At 38.1% G+C, this 20,937-nt stretch overlaps 1 protein-coding gene across 2 annotated transcripts in view; it reads left to right on the top strand.

The window, feature by feature from the left end:
- Nucleotides 1-19,086, top strand: part of nup93 (nucleoporin 93) — a 120,627-nt gene extending 101,541 nt beyond the window's left edge. For both annotated transcript variants that reach the window (XM_043707163.1, XM_043707164.1), the window contains 13 exons: nt 1,377-1,534; nt 2,037-2,202; nt 3,726-3,819; nt 4,367-4,558; nt 7,420-7,546; nt 9,107-9,179; nt 9,558-9,602; nt 11,561-11,677; nt 13,603-13,721; nt 15,866-15,983; nt 16,564-16,647; nt 17,750-17,878; nt 18,515-19,086. In XM_043707163.1, coding sequence (XP_043563098.1) covers nt 1,377-1,534; nt 2,037-2,202; nt 3,726-3,819; nt 4,367-4,558; nt 7,420-7,546; nt 9,107-9,179; nt 9,558-9,602; nt 11,561-11,677; nt 13,603-13,721; nt 15,866-15,983; nt 16,564-16,647; nt 17,750-17,878; nt 18,515-18,625 — 1,533 coding nt within the window. In that variant the 3' untranslated portion in view covers nt 18,626-19,086. The remainder of the gene's footprint in view (nt 1-1,376; nt 1,535-2,036; nt 2,203-3,725; nt 3,820-4,366; nt 4,559-7,419; nt 7,547-9,106; nt 9,180-9,557; nt 9,603-11,560; nt 11,678-13,602; nt 13,722-15,865; nt 15,984-16,563; nt 16,648-17,749; nt 17,879-18,514) is intronic.
- The last annotated feature ends 1,851 nt before the right edge of the window (nt 19,087-20,937 follow it).

Genomic DNA, 20,937 nt, shown 5'->3' with positions numbered 1-20,937 from the left:
TTACTGAGGAATTGAAGAACATCATCTGCATAAAGGGTAATTTTATGTTTACCTGTACCAATCCTTGGGGCCACTATATTAGGATCAGCTCGTATAGCTTCTGCTAGTGGTTCAATTATTAGCGTGAATAACAATGGCGAGAGGGGACATCCCTGACGGCAGCCCCTACCCACTCTGAAGCTATCCGAGCTTAATCCATTGGTAACCACAACTGCTTTGGGATCACTATACAATGTTGAGACCCATTTGGTAAACACCTGTCCAACGCCAAACCTCTCCAATGTGTAAAATAAATATGACCATTCGACCCTATCAAATGCGTTTTCCGCGTCTAATGAAACCACTACTCCTGGTATCTTTCCCTGATGGCAAGCTTGAATCATATTCAGAGCCCTTCTAACATTATTGGATGATTTACGGCCCTTAATAAACCCCGTCTGATCCTCCTTTATAATATGTGGCAGTATCCTTTCTAATCTCAGTGCTAATGTTTTAGAGAGGATTTTAAAATCTACATTTAGCAAGGATATTGGTCTGTATGATGTACAATCTTCTGGGTCCTTTCCTTTTTTAAGGATAAGAGAGATATTTGCCTCTTTCAGCGAAGGCGGGAGACAGCCCTGACTATATGCATAGTTATACATATCCATAAGTGGGCCAGCCAGTATTTCTGTAAATTCTTTATAGAATTCAGCTTGAAAACCATCTGCGCCCGGCGCCTTACCATTTTGAAGTTAGCTGAGCCAGTTTAACCTAAAATAAAACTCAAAGTTCATCTGACTGGCTCATAGGATGAGGAGGCCTTGAGGAAACGTTGGACAGACTGCTCCTGTATTTCTCGGAGCTGAAATGAATAAGAAGTGATCTTATTGAGACATTAAGATTCTGAGAGGAGTTGATAGAATGGATTGTAAAAGGATGCTCCCCCTGCAGAAGAAACCAGAACTGGGGCATATAGTTTGGAAAATAAAGGCACTTGCATTTAATATTGAGATTTTTTTCTTTTTGACGGTAACAAATCTTTAGAATTCTCCTCCAGGGAACTGTGATAACCGAGACATTCAATATTTCTAAGGCAGAGGTAAGACGATTTTTGATTAACAAAGGCATTGAAAGATATTGTGGAGGTGAGGAGGAATCTAATGGTGAGGCCATGGTCAGATCAGCAATGACCTTATTGAATGGCAGAGCAAGCTCAATGGATCAAGTAGCCTTTCCCTGTTACTAATTCATATGTTGGTACATTTTGTAGGTTGTTGGATAGAATCCAGTGATAACAATACTTATTGATGGCTGTAATGTTTGTATTATAAAAACTCAGGATCAGAAATTTTAGTGTACATCATTCTAAAATAATTTTTTATTTTCAAATCTAGGATGGTGAGGTTGAAGGCCAGCCAGTCTGGGCCCTCATTTACTACTGTTTACGTTGTGGAGACTTAATGGCAGCACTGCAGGTGGTGAACCGTGCACAGCATCAGCTGGGGGAGTTTAGCAACTGGTTCCAAGAGTACGTTCAGAGTGATGACCGGAGGCAAGTACCAATTTCTAACAATCATTCTTGAAAAGTACATTTTGAAATTGATGCTTGCTACCTACCTAGTGGAATTGTGAGGAGGCTACTTTTAAAACAAAAGATTTTTAACGTGCAGTATGCAAAGATGCATTTACCCAGATTTAAATTTCTTTTGACCTAGATCCATTTATTAAAAGCTGAAAGGGTGTTGGGTACACAATATAACTAATTCTTTGCAGACACCTTCTCTGTGAGTCTGTAGGGGATAAATCCAGGGTGGAGAGTGACCCTTTGTAGACCAGCATTAACTTGAATTGGAATAGTTTTCCCCATTTATATTTCAACAGCGTGATGGAAAAGTCAGGAGGAAAAATACTATATAGCTCAGCTAAAATGATTGAATATTTTTGCATATGAATGACGAGGTTGAAGGTTTAATGTGTATTTACTTACACACACTCAAAATGTTGTTCTGCCTCTAGGCTTAGCTTTCTGTTTGAACTTACATTGTGTATCCTAGATTGCCTCCCACAACAGAGAATAAACTTCGGCTACATTACCGACGTGCTTTGCGGAACAGCACAGATCCATATAAAAGAGCAGTTTATTGTCTGATTGGTCGATGTGATGTTACTGACAACCACAGTGAAATAGCTGATAAAACAGACGACTATCTCTGGTTAAAGGTAAAGGCACTCACTTCATTCTTTCCCTATCGTTCTCATGTGGCTGAAGTGTTGACTATCCTGGTGTCACAGGTTTTACTTGGGTATTACCTGATCAGTTCTCCTCCTTCAAGGCTTATGACCATTGGCCCTGTGACTACTTAGTTCAAAATTGTTGGATATATGCAGGATCTGTATTTTCATTGCAGCCTTGTAAAGTATTATTGGACTGTGGAAAATATGGAGACAACAATGTTTCAATTTCAACTATAATGTTTGATGTGATTGTGGGTATGTTTGCTGAGCTGGGAAGTTGATTTGCAGGCATTTTGTCCCCTGTTTAGGTGGCATCGTCAGTGCTTTGGCGCCTCCTGTGAAGAGCTGTTGTGTTGTGTCTTCTGGAATTTATTTGGTTCTGTTTCTGCTGCTTCTGGTTGTTCATTGTAGTGGCTGGTATATTGGGGTCTAAGTCAATGTGTTTGTTGTTGGAGTCAATGGCTGAGTGCCATGCTTCTAGTAATTCTCTGGCTGTCCCCTGTTTAGCTTGTCCTAATATCGTTGTGTTGACCCAGTCGAATTTTTGGTCCTTGTCATCTGTGTGTATTGCCAATTTGGACAGCTGGTCATGGTGCTTAGTGGAAAGTTGGTGGTCATGGATACGGATTGCTAGTTGTCTGCGTGCTTGCCCTATTATACCGATCCAACATGCCAACCATTGCAATGAACAACCGGAAGCAGCAAGATCGGAACCAAATAAATTCCAGAAGTCGCAGTTCAGCACTTCACAGGAGGCTCCAATGCACTGAAGGTGTCACCAAGATGAGGGGCGAAATGCCTGCAAATCAACTTCCCAGTTCAGCAAATATACCCACAACCATGACTACCAGCATAATGAGTTACAAATCTTTATATGCACCTTGAATGCTTGTTTGAGTTAAATTGTTTATTAAAATAGTTTCAATTTTGGAAAATGAACCAATTTATTATGCTTGGTACCAACAGCAGAAAGCTTAATTTAGGCACACCAAGAATCTGAAGTATTAATAACCTGGAACAAGCAATGGAAATTGGAAGTGCAGCTTTGCTTGTGATATTTTTTTAAAAACAAAGTTACTTTTGATTGACTTAGGCAGTGAAAAGAGATATCTGAAATATCTTACACAATCATTTGAAGCTTGCTTTCAAATAAATACAGGAATTAAAGATGTGTTGGAGCACAATTATAAAAGATCCTGAGTGCTTTTGACTTGTGCAGTGTTGATCTAGTTTCTTGAGCACAGCTTGCTTATTTTTCACCAAACTGGTTATTTAGTGCACAATACAAGAAATATGACAATACTCTTACGGGTTTGGTTTTATTGTTGGGCTGTTGTATCTGGAGAATTATCCTACTTGGGGCCAGAAGGCCCAGGCTCCATTTCTACCTGCTCCAGAGGTAAATAAAGGTTTCTATTCCCTACATGTGTTATCCAGTGAGTAAATTTCCGATTTCGGCTGGAACTTTTGTATGATGCATTAATTGTGTCCTTTCGTTACGCTTTCAGCTTAATCAAGTATGTTTTGACGATGATAGTAGCAGCTCTCCGCAGGACAGGCAAACCCTACCACAATTGCAGAGTCAGCTGCTGGAAGAATATGGTAAGCTTCCGGCGCTAAACAATTATCAACCCAGCTGTTTATTGGTCCTGAACAATTCTGGTGATTGGTTTACTTAAGTCTCTGTGTTGGTCAGTATACCAAATGCTGTAACTTTAAAATATTGTTTGGTAAGTGATTTGTATTTTTTTGTAGGAAATGTCTAACTTCTGTAAATTAATATTCTGTTGCTTCTACAGGGAAGGTAGATATCACCTGCAGCAAAATTCATTTGTCAGATAACTAGAAAGTGAATGCTTGCTGTAAGGTGTTCTTGACAGTTGCAAGGATTTTGGGTCTTTAAACAGTTCATATAATTTTTATTGATGTAACTATTTATTCATGCCATCTCTCAATTACAGCTTTACTGTGTTTCTATTTAGGGTGATTCGATAATTATATCAACTACAGTAAGTGAATTATAGAAATAAATGCATTATTCAACTTCTGTATTAATTTTCAATGTTCTGTTAATTGTAGATCCACAAAGCTGCAGTCATTCAAACCTTTTATTATGATCATGCTCCTGAATGTATTGTTCTTCCTCCAGGTGAAACCCACTTTGCAGCCAACCGGCATCCTTTCCTGTACTTCCAAGTCCTTTTCCTTACAGCCCAATTTGAGGCAGCTATTGCCTTTCTCTTCCGTATGGAAAGACTGCGTTGTCATGCAGTGCAAGTGGCCCTGGTTCTTTATGAGTTAAAACTACTTCTGAAATCCTCTGCTCAGAGTGCACAGCTGTGTAAGTACAATGCTAGAACTGTCTTCAATAGGCCCTTTAACTATTTTGTGGTTTTCTTCATTGTGATTCTCCAGTTAATATTTTAAGTTTCAGAATTCAGCATACTTAATAACAGGATTGTGATAATTGAACATATGAGCAGTTTAGTCCAATCAGACCCTTGAGATTCTACTGAAACTGCATTTTGCACCTTTAATCTAATACCTTCATGCTCTTTCATAACAAAAATCTCACTTAAAAATGGCAATAAGCAGTTTTTGGGGGGCAGAGTTTCAAATTTCCACTATACTTTATGTAGAAAAAGACCTTGTGCTTTTTCCTTTGAATGACAGAATTATTCCTTAAAACGATCCACTAGTTGGCCTGTTGATCCACTGGACCAAAGTTATGGTGTTGATGTTTATAGTGAATGAGAACTCCATTGATCAGACAGCTGTCAGGGATCATCATTTACTGAGAATAGTGTCTAGTCATGCACCACTAAAAGCTGCCCACATCATGGCCACAGAAGTGCAGGCCAGGTTAAAAGAAAAAGTCAAATTATCCACATGTGTAACCTGAAAATCTGGATGTTGTAACAAAGGAACAGCATCATGCTATACAGTCCCAGGTTGTCATAGATATTCCCGCACCTTTTTTTAAGTTTTCAAGTCTGCTCCACTTTCTTCCAATGTTGATTGAAAAGAGCCTTCGATTGGGAGAAGCAAATTATCTACTTTTTCCTCAGCTTTTTGCATGTTAACAATTATGAAATAGTTCAATTTTTCAATCCCCTAAACCACTCCTGCACTTGTCACTATTCCTAAGTGCAGGACAGTAGCTAATGCAGTGCTAAGATACTGACACAAAGAAAATTATTTTTCATCCAGGGATTATGATCGCTAAATTTTTTATTAGCCTAATCAATGTTGAAGCTCAAGTTGATCAGTTTGGTGTACCACTTTCCCCTTTGGAAAGCCCCAGTTAAAAACCTGTACTCAGATACCTAAACTGTTTTTGCAGTTCCTTTTATTTGGAGGATTATGGTAGCTGAATTGTAATTAGCTTAACCAACTCAGGAGTCGTAATGATCATTTGTACACTGTACATCAGAATGCTCCAGTAGAACACCATTTTAAAAAAAATGCAAGGTGCATGCCTTCCCCACACATGAGCACCATTTATAGTAGATTATTATTCTTGAGATCTTAATTAGATCACCCTTCAATTTTGTAGACTTGAATCTGTTATCCTAACTTACACCTTTTAAACTGTGGTATCAGTGTAGTGACTCTGCACTATCTGAGGTCACTATACTTATCTTGAAAAGAACTCCCCAGGCTCTGTGTAAAAGAAGCAGAGAATTATCATAGAAATGAAGCTTTGGCTCAAGTATTTGGACACAGGCAGTTTAGTTCTGGTCCAATTTGTCACTCTTTTCCTATCGCTGCTTTTTATGCTCACTTGGGGATTGGTACTCGAAGCACACTTGAGTATTTTATTCAACTGGCCATTGGATATTCGAGTCTGTATGGTGACAGTTTGTAGTAATTTGACAGTAGGTGAGTGTTGCTGGATTTAAAACACTTATCAGTTTATCACGTTTCTAACTTGTGTGTTGAGGCTAATTGGATTGATCATATTCGGGTTCAGTGACTTGGTATAGACCTTGGTATTGATCTTGGGTTCTTCATGCTTTGTGTGGCTCACCCCTTATTGCTTTAATCATTTGAATAGTTTTGGAGATTTCTTAGTATAATGACATGTATGTTACTGCCAAAGGGGGAAAATGATAAAATCACAAAACACTTGAATACAGTCAAAACAGTTTTATCTCCTTATTCTTTACATGACTTGAAACTAGAGGTGTCCCAGTTTAAATTTCAGGTACAAAATAATGTGCTATTTCTCCAGTTTATCAATCCAGTGATCTGGCTGGATATCTCTTCGCAGTCAAATGATTTAGGAACTAAAGAAGTCCTGAACCAACTTAATCCTTATACAATTAGTCTAGTTTGTTCAAGAATCATTGTGTATGTTTCATTTGCTCAAAAGCTCAATAATAAAATTTTCAGCATTATTGTAACTTAGGATTTTTTCCAACTCTTGTTGGAAAAAATCCTATATTGTTTGCAGATGTCTTTGTAACATGAAGCAAAACTGTTTATTCCATCATTTAACTTTCTCTTGGTGCTTTGAAAACCATAAAATTTTGTTCTAATGGTCGATTTCATATCGTATGACTCTACTCAGTACAATATTTCCTATAATTTATGATGTGGAGAAAGTCATATTATCTCAACTTAATCTTTCAAAATGCAAACAATGGTATACCTTGAGTTTGATTTCCTAATGTTTAGAGTCATAGAATCCCTATAGCATGGAAGCCGGCCATTCGATCCATCGAGTCCTCACTGAACCTCTGAAGAGTGCCCCACCCAGACCCACTCCCACACCCTTTTATCCCTGTAACCCTGCATATCCCATGGCTAATCCACATAACCTGTGCATCCCTCGACACTATGGGCAATTTGGCATGGCCAATCCATCTAATCTACATATCTTTAAATTGTGAGAGGAAACCAGAGAATGTAGAAAAACCCAGAAGGACACTACAAGAATGCAGATTCCACACAGACAGTCGCACGAGGGTGGAATTGAACCAAGGTCCTTGGCACTGAGGCAGCAGTGCTAACCACTGAGCCACCGTGCTGTCTAATTTATACTAGTTTGTAGCTGGCATTTCATGTTCTCTTGAGATTTTACTGACCAGTCATATACTTTTTCAGTGAGAATACTGAATTTCACTTTTTAAAATTCTTTTCTGTTTCTATGTTATTATTTTCAGTCTTTTATATTTGAAATTTGTAATCTTCTAACAGTGAGTCAGGACGCTGCTGATCCCCGTCCAATACGACGCCTTAATTTCATCCGTCTGCTAATGCTGTACACCAGAAAATTTGAACCCACTGATCCTAGAGAAGCACTCCAATATTTCTATTTCCTCAGGTAATATTCCTTCATATTTATCTATTGCAATCTAAGGAAAACTCAGGGGCATAATTTATGCTCTATTCCTTTAAGCAAGTTATGAAATGCTTAAACAGCAAAACAATTTTTAATTCATTTGGGACAGTTTCAATTGTGGAAATCCAAATGTGTAATTAAAAAACACCTAACCTAGTCAGGAATAAACTAAAACCAAGGCTTTTGGAATAGTAAACCATTATTGTTAAACTGGCCTAACAATGTTGTGTCTAAGATACCACAAGCTACCTTTTTAATTCAGCTACTTCTTAATAAGTTTCTCAGACAACCAAATACTGAAACAATTATTTAAACAATATTGAATGTAGCAAACCAAATATGACTCCTCAACTAAGCAAGTTAAGCCCCACAACCTAACTTGATGATTCCCCAGTTGAAGGTGGAATGTACGATTTCAGCCAACAGCTGAGTCTAGATGAGTCCAGGTTCAATCCTTGTGGAGAGGTGTACTTCAAAGTTCTGCTGCTAAAGATTCTTAGACATGAATTTTTATACAGATTTCTGTCCTTCAAGTTTACTGTGTGACATTAGTGACGATCCTTTTGACTCTTTCATCCACAATATTGACTACTCCTCTGGAACTATCAAATCTGCAGCTTGCCTTCTTATCAGAAGTAGCTTCCCTGTTTCTTGTTACATTCGGCATTAACCATCTGTTTGAAGACACACAAGTCTTCTGAGATTAGCTCCTTAAATTCTTTAGCAGGGCAATAATTTGTCCTTATGATATAAGGCAGCCAGTCATGAAGCAGATGTCAAAACAGTTTTGTTCATGTCGTTTTGTCTCTCTTTCCCAGGCATGACCAATTGCTTTCAGTTCCTGGATAACAATTTGTCCTTGTCCCTTTTACAGTGTATTCCAGACAGTGTTATTATTGATCCTTGCAATCTGTGAACAGTTGTTAAAAGTTTTGAAGTTTACAGTAACTCAACAGCTTTGAAAGCCATTATGGCCTTAGTGTCTATTTATACCATATCTTCATTTTTAGAGGAAGATTTAGGGCCAAAAAAATAATAAAAGGTGCAGATATTAATTATTTGAGCTTCTTGTCCTTGGCTTAAATTGATGGTCACAGAAGGCGATCATTAGTGGTATCATTACTGCAAGTTGGTTGGAAAATGACCATCTGTTGCTCAATAATGTTCACCCTACAGAGAATTTCCACAGGATTTGATATGGTTGTGGAATTATGGAATAAGCATATAGCTCTTTGGGTGTCACGTTTGTAAATTTTGAGCATGCAGTTGTTGCAGATGTTTCTATTTGATTTGAGAATTGAATATAAATTGAGAAGCAACCTCAAGTCACATGACTGAACCTGCATGTTAAGTTGCTAAAGATCGTTGTTGGGGTTTGATCAGTTGCACTCCATAGCCAATGGTAAATCAGAATAAACTAAAATGCTGAAGACAAAGGGAGAGAGAAGCTAGAAATTGGCTTTTGAACCTGAACAATTCGCTCTTAACTCAACTGTCACATTGGATCGACGCTTATTTAACTCTGTTTGCTGTTTCTAACAGGAATGAGAAAGACAGTCAAGGAGAAAACATGTTCATGAGATGTGTCAGTGAGCTTGTCATTGAAAGTCGAGAGGTAAGTAATGCACCTACTGAGACGTACTGCAAAAAATTGTAGCATGGTGCATTTTGTTTCTTTAATTGCATGCATGTGTACACACGAATTTGAAGCAGATATAGGCCACTCAGTCTCTTGAAGCTGTTCTACCTTGCATTAAAATCATGAATGACCTGATCACTCTACATTCCTGATACTCCCGACAACCTTTTACTCTCTTGCTTGTTAAGGATCTACCTACCTCTGACTTTAAAATATTCAAAGACTCTGCTTTCCTCACCTTTTGAGGAAGAGTTCCAAGGGCTTGCAACCCACTGAGAAAAATATTTTCCTTATCGCTGCATTATATGGGAGATTCCTTATTTTAATCAACTTTTTTTTATCCCTTGTTTCTAGTTTGACATGCTGCTTGGGCGATTAGAAAAGGATGGCAGTCGAAAGGTGAGATGAGTTTTACTATGGCGCAGGATATTCCTTTCTTTTTCCCTTGCTGTCTTTAAATGTGTTATTGATGTGTAAGAAGGTGTTTAGACTGGTCAGTTTTGCTGCATCCTACTGCGTAACATAGATATAAAAGTTGCCTGTAGTTCCATCATTGGTTCACATTGGTGGTGCTTGTTCTGTTGCTTCTTTCCCTTCCCGTTTCCTGCCTTTATGATTTTTCAGAGGGCAGCAACTAATGCTCAATACAAACCTATGGATATTGGCAGCATTAAGGCTGCATGTCCAAGCAGATGTGGCAGGTCTAGTCAGAGAGTTTAGACATTACTACCGAGTCTTCTGACCTTCTCGCACTCGTGCAGTGGTGTTTGCTCAGTACCAGAAGGGCCATGGATTTTTGTTGCCACTGTGCAAACCTTCCTACTACCCTCTGCACTTTACAAAACAGTGTATAAGGAGACTCAGGACTGACATGCATGTCGCCATTCTAATTCAACATTGAATAGAAATAGAAGCCTGGCTTAATGGCTCAGTAACATATCGATTGGTATGAATCTGTTGAACCATTAATGTACTTTGTGATCTATTATTACAAGATGAAGTTGCAAGGGAAAGGGAATTCTCACTGAATATGCATTTATATCAGGTGATCAACTTTATGGAGAAAATGTTATTTGCTGCTTTATTTTCATAGAATCCCTAAGTGTGGAGGCAAGTCATTTGGCCTGACAAGTCCACACCATCCCATCCACCTTTTTCCCTGTAACCTTGTATTTCCCGTGGCTAACACACCTAACCCACACATCCCTGAACACTGTGAGCAATTTAGTTTGGCTAGTCCATCTAACCTGTTCACCTTTGGATTGTGGGAGGAAGCCAGAGCATCCGGAGGGAACTCACGCAGACACAGGGAGAACATGCAAACTCCACACACAGTTGTCCCAAGGGTGGAATCAAACCCAGGTGCCTGGCGCTGTGAGGCATCAGTGCTAACCATTGCACCAGTGTGCCTATAATCAATAAAAATGTAGTATTTTTGTATTGTCGAATGGCTATTAATGTAAACTTTAATCCTATTAAGAAACCCTATTCTGTGTAACAAAAAACCTTATCCTGTTATGTATTGATATTGCACTATTATAGGATCAATATAGTTTTGTCAAAATAACTTTGGCCAGAGCTTTAATTTGGAGTTATTTATCTTGGAAGATATCATGGTTGATAGATATTTTAAGTTGTCCAGTTTTCTTTACTGGTAAACTGAATATTCTTTGTATTGTAATGCATCAGTCTTAAACCTTGCACACCTGTACTACTCTGCAGTAAGTGTGAAGCATCCTCTGGGTAAAATTGTTGACTAAACAGGAATTCTAGCTCTGTAGATTTCTCCATTGTTTATTTTAGAGACTGCTTAGCAAGTTGATGTGTTTCAACCATATATATGGTTGACCAAAAAACTTGCTTAGTAAACCTATTTTCAAGAAATGCCTGAGTACAACTTTCGCAGAATCCCAAGTGTTTAATTAGGTGTTGGAGCTAAACTGTTTCTTCAGTAATAGTATTGTGAAGTGGTTGTGAGAAAAGTTTCATATTTTACTTGAACTCTTTTTAAAAATGTATAATTTTTTTTGCACTCTGAAAATGCTTTATTGGAATTGATTTGTATTCAGTCCCCCAGTGATTGAGTTAAGCAATTAGCAAGGCTTAGATGTAAAGCAGTATTTGCTTCATTCTCACTTCAATCTGTTTACCCCCAGTCTCAGAAGATGAACAGTGCAGCAGCAGAGATCACAATATTTTCATTTCCTGGGGTAGATTTTCAGTTACTATCCCAAATGCGGTTTCTTATCTAGCTTTGGTACCTGGTTGCTGTGGAATATTCAACAGATTTATGTAAATACTTGAAGCAAATTACAGAATGTCATTTCTCACCTCTTCAATTTTGTTTCCTTGCACAGCCTGGTGTAATTGACAAGTTTGCTGGTGACACAAGAGCTGTCATCAGTAAAGTAGCTTCAGTGGCTGAAAATAAAGGCCTATTCGAGGAGGCTGTGAAGCTTTACGACTTGGCTCAGGTAGGCAGGACCTACAAAGTATCGAAGTGTACTATATGTGAAATAAATGAGATGTCTGCCAAACTGCATTCAATCTATAGTGGTATAGTATAGATTTTATAACTGTTTAAAATTGTTGGGATAAATGTGCAGTGTGCAATTTGTATTTTCTAACTTTTTGGAATTTTTTTGTTTTGTTTTGCTATCCTTTCCAGTTTAGAATTCCCCAGATATTTTGATTTAACTCTCTATGCTCTGTTGGGTGCCTTATGTCAGTTTTTCCCAGCTTGGGAGTGAGGTATTGGAATGGAGAATGAGTGGGTAAATTCTGAAGGCTCAGCCACTAACTGTGCAGTATGTCTTGCAGTGAGAATTAATTTTATTGGTCCTTCTTACTATTCAATAACACAGTGATAGGATCTTGTAGATTTTTATACAAAAGCTCTGAGAATAAGTGAACTGTTCTATCTGACTGTGTCCTTGCCTACTGGTGAACTAGTTTGTTGTCCATCTAATGCCCTGTGTACTATATGTTGAAAATACTGAAAACGTTCTGATACAGAATCAATTTTAAGAGTATTTAAAACACATTTTAAATTATAACTGACTGATCTCAGTTTTCATCAATCGGACATATTTTTTGATTTGTCTTCTCGTTTTTCTAACAAGGTAATCTAGTCCACCAGTACTCTCCCTGACATTTATTTGGGTGCTTGGCCTGATTAAAATAATTATCATTGGCATCTCACCATTTTGAATGGAGACACAGACAGACATAATTTACTAGTGACTCTCCAGTTCATTTAATTTTAATAGTGCAGTCTGTATGCTTCACTGACATCAGTTTTTGCAGCCTTTAATTTTCCCAGGCATAAGGATCTAAATCTCGCAAATGATCATTAAAGGTAGATATCCTTGGCAGAGCTGACTCTGATGTTTCTTGTGTCCCTGAACTTTGGAATAGGCTGTAATTGTTTTCTAAGAGCGGATCAGTTCCTTCGCTGTATATAGCTGCACATTTATTTCAGTCCTTTTCACCAGGAAGGTTCCATCAGCTTTAGTAAAGTGCTAAAGCACTGAGTCTGCTATTTGTGAATTACTATAATAAGAGTTTCTTCAGTTGGTTACAGGCATCTGCAATCATTCTTCTTTTGTGACCCGTAGAGAAAGCATGTTTTACATTTGTGCAGCAAGATCCATGAGGTTGTTAAGCACATGTGAGCCATACTCAAACAGCGGACTGTTGGAGCCTCTGTGCATTGTGCCAAAGGATATCAGAACATAGTTTTGTGCCTGGACTTGGCTATTCCCAGCTCTCAATTTTCCCCATACTGCTGTGGACTGATTGTGCAAGTGGGCAAGGTGAAGGAATTATCACAAATTATCCTGGTATCTGTTTGTCACTGGCAGTAAGAAACTGGAGCCAGTTTGCTCTCGTCTGCTGGTGAAATGGAAAGATAAAAACAAAACTCTGCATTCTAAAACTGGCCAATCACCACTCTTGGAGTCAGTTTATCTTTATCAATGTCGGCAGCTGATGGGGTAAAATTTTCACTTCCATTTTGTGGAAAACCAGTGATAGTGACCTCCTTGATCTGGATGGAAATTCAAGTCATGACTAGTCTCCTGCTCCGGTTTACCACTGTTTGTTAAAAGTGAAAATACTTTTATGATGTTGCAAAGTTCCAGTGGATGTTACAGGGCACAATTGTACAAGCCTTTAGGGCTTATGGCTGGACTGTAAAACTGGTCACCTCAGTATTCCATATCACTAGAACATTCTGTCGTTTTATGTTAAGGTAAGAGCATTCTGCCATATTTATCATCTGTGGCAGGCACAGCTCGAGAGCCTAGTCAACCAATAGAGCAAAATTATCTATCACAATTTTATATGTACAGAAGCTTTTAACCAGTAGATTAATATTTTGTTAACATTCTGTCTGTAGAATCCAGACAAGGTCCTGGAGCTAATGAACAAACTGTTGAGCCCTGTGATACCACAAATCAGCGCACCCCAGTCTAATAAAGAACGATTGAAAAACATGGCACTTTTAGTAGCTGAGAGGTAAGAGTTGTAGGTTCTATGGATAATTCTGTCTTTACTGTAACTCCTGTGTCAAGGTAATGGAAAATGCCTATTTAAAAGTAGAGTGTAAATTATTTACCAATGCATTATAACTTTTTCTCCAATGTCCCATTGAAAATGCATTGCATGCTTGTTCAGTTGGGTTTAATTGTCTCAAGCAGCTCATAAGCATATTTTGAGTTGAGTTTTCAGCAATTTAAAACTTATCTGATTTAAAATGGCTAAGAATCGATTTTTGTTTTAAAATAAGGTGACTAGAATGAAATGTCACGTTGTTCTTCTGAATGCTTGACTTGTCAATATAGACCACTTTTAGAACAGTCAATAGCTTGGGCTCTATATTGACCTGTGGTAAAGCTTAATTGCTAAGCAATTCTAGATTTTATAACATACCAGTAAACTAACTACATTCAGTAATTGCAGTAATTTTTCAAACAGTTCATGGCAGTGCTTGTGTATATGAAAATAATTTGTTTCCACACAGAATATATTTCTTTAATTTTTCCAAAGTTAATTTACATTTCCAGATTGTTTGTTGCATAAAGAAAAGCATCAAAAATAATTTTGAGAAACAGAGTATAAAATTGTTTTGATAGATCCTTCTGGAGAACAGGAGCTTGTTCACATGGCTATGTGCAGGCTAGCTATGCAGTAGTGGTAAATCCAGGACTTGTTTAGAAAGGTAGGATTGCAAAGGCTTAAGAGGAGGAATGAGGGGTGAACGGGTTTATTGACTTGAATTCTGCAGAGGAAGGTCTGAGTGTTTGAAAGCATGGCTTAGACACTTCTCTCCGCTCCTGGTAGGAGTGGCTAGAGTCAGGTGCACAAAAGAATTGAGGGGTTTCTGTGGGTTGTAGGATAGTGCCTACCTTTTTGACTAATTCTGTCTCTGCAAACTACCAGCTAGTCTCCAACTTTTGATGTTTGTGCATATAATTTTCTTCCAATGCCCTTTTTACTGTCATCCAGCTGTCTGGGACTCTGCGCTTGGACTGTGATTCTATTTCTATGGACGAAATTGCTTCTATAATATCTCTTCCAACTTGTTGGTTCAGATGTGGCCCAAGGATCTATTCTTTGTTCTCTCATTTCTTACAGACATGCTGCTCCTCAATGACACCATCAAAAAGCATGCCATCTTTTTCTACATGTATGCTGATGATGTCAGATTTTTCCTCATCACCCCTCCACCTCTTTTCGCTGTCTCTAAATTAAAAGACTGCTTAGCTGTATCCAGTACTGAATGAGCACAAGTTTCTTCTTCCAACTGTATCAGTGCTGTCATTAGTCTAAACCACACACACCATCCTTTTCCCAAGCAAATGTCTGAGGCTAAACTAAATTGTGGGTAATCTTGGCATCCTTTAATCTCAAAATGTGGTTCTGAGCCCACTTCTACACCATCACTAAAATCATTGGTTTCTACTCTGTTAACATGATCCATTTCCAGGTACAAAAGCCTGCATCGTTTTTTTTTTAACTTCTAGACCTGCCTAGTTAACACACTGCTGCTGGTTAACCTTCCATGGTCTACTCTTGCAAACTTGAATTAACCCACTAATTCTGTTGTATCTAATGCCCAACTCCATTTGCATATTATTCCTGTGCTCACTAATCTACATTGGCTCCCATTTAAGGAATACCTCAAATTTAGAATTCTGATCTGTTTTCAAATCCTTCATGACATCTCCCCTCCCTAACTCTAATGTCCTTCCATTCCACAATCCAGTAAGCTATCTGTGTTCCTTCAATTCTGGATGCTTGATCATCCCATTGACAACTAGTCTTTTAGCTGCTAAGGCCTGAGCTCTGAAATTCCCTTCCTAAATGTGTCTACCTCTGTCCCTCCTCAGTCCTCCTCCACTTAAAGTATTTTTTAGAACCTGCTTCTTTGATCAACAAGTGGTTCTAAAACCTCTTGTGGCTTGGAGTCAAATTTTATTTTGGAACTATTCTGTAAAGCACCGTCGGATGTCAGTAAAAGTATTTGGGTTGTTGTTGGAGGCAAGGAGATTATGTGATGCTTTGGAGAATTTAGGCAAGATAAGCTGGCACAGACAGCACAGTAGTGATCTATGAAACACTAGCGTCCAGATAATGATTACATTTTCCTTTTTCGGTAGGTATCGGAATCGGGGTGTTGCTGCAGAAAAGTCAGTTGACAGCACTTTCTATCTCCTTCTGGACCTAATTACCTTTTTTGATGAGTACCATTCTGGCAATATTGACAGAGCAATCGATGTGAGTTCCTTGTGTTTCTTAAATTACAAGTGACTAGCTCTTCAAAGATTCCTTAACTAACTATGTGAAGCACTTTGAAACAACTGATGGTGCGAAAACAGCTATACAAATACAAGCCATTTTTCCCCCAATTCCCCTTCCATAAACCAACAAGAGGGTAAAGATTTATCACTACAAGCTATTTCTGCCCCCACACTGGATGCTCTCTTGTAGTTGAAACATAAGTTAAGCAGTAATTTCAACAGCAGCCTAAGGAGGGCAGCAGTAACATGCTGCTCTTTCTCCCTGAGTTCTGATTAATTCCATAGACTCTCATACTAGCAAGTTTCTTGTTGCATTTTCTGTAATGTTGATCAGGTTGATTTCACTGGGTATTTTTTCATTTAAATTATAACACAAACTCATACTTCTCTTACTCTCTCTAATGTTGAACCTCTAGTTAAAATACCGTTTTAAGCGACCTGTAACCACTCCTTGATTATCCAGTCCTGTTTTATGAATCTTGCTGTTTTTTCTATCAACTTTGTCATGTTTGATTTTAATGTTCTGCCTAACTGCGTTTGCCCTTTTTCCCCTATAGGTCATGGAGAGACTGAAACTTGTGCCTCTCAGTCAAGAATGTGTTGAGGAGAGAGTGGCAGCTTTCAGAAATTTCAGTGATGAGGTGAAAATCTTTTGTTGGGGGTAGTTTCCTTTAATATAACTGTGCATGATCCTTAAAATGATGTGAAATTTCTGGCCTGTCATTGGGATTATGTTGCAAAAGCTATGCATAATAAATTCAAAGTCCGAATTTCTGTAGCTGTTTCGGAGATATTTGAGAAGGGTCTGAATTTAACATGGCATAGAATTCAGTTATATTTGTTTTTGATGGAGAGACTCCACCTTATTTGTGATATCCAGAATAGTAAAAGATTGCAATGATTATGACTGGATTAATGCTGTTATCCATTGTCCATTCTGTTCTGGGACACGTGTCTAAATTCAGAAAGAATCTCCAGTCTGCTAGTTGTAAAGGCCCTGTATGAAATAAACTTGAGCTTTCCTCTCCGGCAAAGGATTGTAGCATTAATTTACCTACCATTTGGACATTGTTGTTGAGGCAAACTGACACCAAATAAGAGAAATGGGGGAAAATTAAGTTCTTTTTGAGGGGGCTTCTCTTAGATCCAAGCAGTACATGTTTAATATGCACTAAAAGATTTTTAAAAATGCATTTATCCTAGTACTGTTTGTAAAAGGGCAGTGGAAGCCCATTTAATAACTTTCAAATGGAAATTAGAGAAATACTTGGGTAGCATACTGCACAGCAGTAGGTGGTAAAGGACAGAGTGGGACTGATTAAGTAAGCTTGTTTGAAGCTCACAGACAGGATAGGGCAATGACATTGTTCTTTGCTGCATTCTCCGGTAAACCCCTTCACTGCTCACTCTTCTATCTTTCCGTTTGACCCACTATTACGAAAAGCTCTCAATTGAGCTTGGTCGTTAACAGCCTGTGATGGTAGCAGTTCTTTTTAAACAATTTAATCTTCAATACTATTGACATTAAGAAATCTGTTACGAGAAAAGTAAAATCTGAATGGCTGCCATTTGTATCTAGGCAAAAGTGAGGACAGCAGATGCTGGGCCCCAGAGTCTAGATTGGAGTAGTGCTGGAAAAGGACAGCAGGTCAGGCAGCATCCGAGGAGCAGGACAGTATTCTTGCTGATAACAATTGTACAGCAACAAATGGCATTGCTAATGAGCAAATCTCTTCTATACAGATTCGACACAACTTGTCAGAAGTGCTGCTTGCCACCATGAATATTCTGTATACCCAGTACAAGAGATTGAAGGGCAAAAGCCCAGCCACCCCAACCAGACCTCAGCGTGCAATGGAGGATAGAGACTCGGTAAGATTTCATTAGAGAGCTTTAGGATGTGATTGAGCTGTTGAGAAATGTTAAACAATTTAAATGACATGATGTCAAAGTTTCATTTTCATAAGCAAAATAGAACTTTCTTTTGTAAGCTTCACAATTCATAAAAGAAATAGAGGGAGGCTAAACTTTTTGTGAGACATAACTGAATTGAACAGAAATTGCAGACTGAGGAATAGAATTCCAGAAGAAAATCTTCTTTCTCCATCAGTATACCTATTTAGATAATTAGATGACATTTTGAGAGTATTATATGTTAATTTTGACCTTTCATGAGAGTAGATACCACTACTATGCCAATTATGGCTAGGAAAAGACAATGTGTGGAAACATGTACCACAAACCTAACAGCCATTGGTACTTGCATTTCAATACAGGGAAGCAGACAGTTTGAGTGTCATTTCAAAAGAACACAAGAAATAGTATCTCACAGTATTGTCTGTGTGGTGCTGAAAGTAATATTTTTGTAGATGTAAAACTTTCTTTTGATTGAAATTAGTGAATTGTATTTGCAGTAACAAATAAAAAAGTCCATCTTGCTGTTTTTGTTTCATTTTGCTTGATGCCTTGATGGAGTATCTCTAACAGTTTGATTTGTTTTTTTGTCAGCAACTCCGAAGCCAGGCACGTGCCCTGATAACATTTGCTGGAATGATACCATATAGAATGGCTGGTGATACAAATGCACGCCTAGTACAGATGGAAGTCCTCATGAACTGACAATTGTGTGGAATTCTAATATTGGAGCAGTAACCCAGTGGTGTAATAATAGATTTTTATATTCAGAATTCTTTTTTGTATGTTTCAAATTGGAAATAAAATTATCTTTCCTGCTTAACATGATTTTTGGAATATTTTGTTCATTTTCATTTAAATACCTGGAGGTGAATCAGAAACATTTGGTTTGAATTTTGTTATCTCAATAATGCAAACCAAGAAACTGTGATTAATTTTATTAAATTACACACAGCTCTGAATTGTTTCATGAAAGTGTCATCAACTCTTGTGATATAATGTTTTTTTTTTATCACTTCTTTGATCAGCTGTTGGTTTTTGTGGATCATTTAACTCTGACCAAATTGGCAGAAAGAAATGGGATTATCTACCTGAGAATTTGTCTATGAAAATTGGGTGACTGCTATTCTGTCTAATTTTGTTTATTAAAACGAAAGTTAGCCTTCTTGGGTGAGTTGGATATGAAATTTCAGTGCTGTCTAATAGGGTCAATAATATTTCTTTGCCCCTTGATCTTATAAAAGCACTAATATGCCTCCTGTAAGAAACTGATTTTCTTCAGGAATTTCATACATTCCTATAAACCTTTTGACACAGAAGCAGGCTATTCAGCCTGTCATCTTGCCCAACAGTTCGAAAAAAAATCCAATTAGTCCCACTTCCTTGCTTATTCCCCATGACTATTGTGGATATTTACTATTCAAATGTGTCCAAATGTTTCATCGTCGTTTATAACAGTGCATGTTGAATTAACATGACTCATTTCAAAAACAAGCTTTTAAGTGAGATTTCTCCTAATTTCCCCTCTGGTTAGACAAGGAGCAGTCTTAATGCTCTTATTATATTTGTGTTTAGATGCAGATTGAACAAGAGTGGCTGGCAGAAGCTTGGCATCTGTCCTGTACTGCCACCTTTGCTTCTGCTGGGATGCTACTACAATTTGGAAATTTACTTGTGAGGGTTCTTATTTCTGTCAACTTTCATTGTCAGTTCATTTCCCTTGCCTTCCTGAATGCTTTGACTCCTTGCTGACAAATCTACACAGTGGTGAACCTTGCAATCTTTGCAACTTCTCCTTTGGTCCCACGCTTGGGTGGTTATTATTTGTGCTTTGAGAATAAATGTCTGGCTAATAGGGCATGTGCAGTGTGCCCCTGCACAGGATTCACTGAATAGACAATAGGAGCAGAAACCATGCCTATACTTGCACCCCCCACAAATCTCCTCCACCACTGTCTTCCAAACTGGGATGCCAAAGATCATTTTGCACCTTACTAGAGCTTCAAATTACAATACCTTAAACTGGAACGAAAGCTCAGAATTTTCCCGAGTTGTAGAGTGCAGGAACTCACTGTACAAACTTCAAAGTTATCTGCGAAGTGTCAATTAGTATTATGAAGAATATCTTGGTTTCAACCTTTTCAAGGTATGATCCTGCATTAAACTGGCCTAGTGCTGAAGAACATTAAACTAAGCTGTAAACTAGATCTGATAAACTAAAGACTGTTAAATGGAAACTGCTTTTTAACTTGAATTCAGTTGTGTATTTTAGTAATCTGGAGGGATGTATTTGATTGTATTTTTCTTACATTTAGAAATTTTTTTTTGCCCTTTTATCTTTAAGTGAATAAATAAATTTTGTTCAAATAAAATGTGTATTTAGATAACCCCAGTTTTATAGCCGCCTTGGGAGAGACTTGTGGAAGTGTCAGGATAGCTGGATGACGTGCCATTGCCATGCGAAACTTGGTATCGGTGCAGCAGCTGGTGTTGTGAATCAGGCCGGTAAAAAGCAACTGCTACGATCCGGCTATTTCACAACACCAGGGTTGCTTCATACCACTGTCTTCAATGCAAAACCAACCGCTCTGAAAATATGTACATACCACATGGGTAAGTAGAAATCACAAAATTCAGCTTGTAAAAGGATGTTGTTTTTTAAAGAACAAACAAATTGTACAATGATTTGTAGGTTACAATTTCCAGACTGAGATTACCCATCTCAGTTTTAGAAAGGGGATAGAGAGTATAAGTCAGGTTCCTCAAGCATGATGGAAAGGTTAGTGAGTTGCAGTGGCATGTCTTTTTCAATCTAGTGGGAAGCCACAGAGCTAAAGTGAACAGATGGAATGGGATGGGGTGGCGCCAGCAGCCATGGAGCAACTGAAGTATAATGGAATAGCAAAGGAAACTGTAACTGTAGTATCATTTCTGAGATCTGTAGTAAGTGTCTTTGGCTTCAGAGGTTGATCAGGAATACAAGATCTTTATTGGATAAAGGGCAATTATGAATGTAC

This window comes from Chiloscyllium plagiosum, chromosome 17 (assembly GCF_004010195.1).
Source record: "Chiloscyllium plagiosum isolate BGI_BamShark_2017 chromosome 17, ASM401019v2, whole genome shotgun sequence".
NCBI lineage: Eukaryota > Metazoa > Chordata > Chondrichthyes > Orectolobiformes > Hemiscylliidae > Chiloscyllium > Chiloscyllium plagiosum.
The sequence above is the reverse complement of the archived record's forward strand: the minus strand, read 5'-3'. Positions and strand labels throughout refer to the sequence as shown.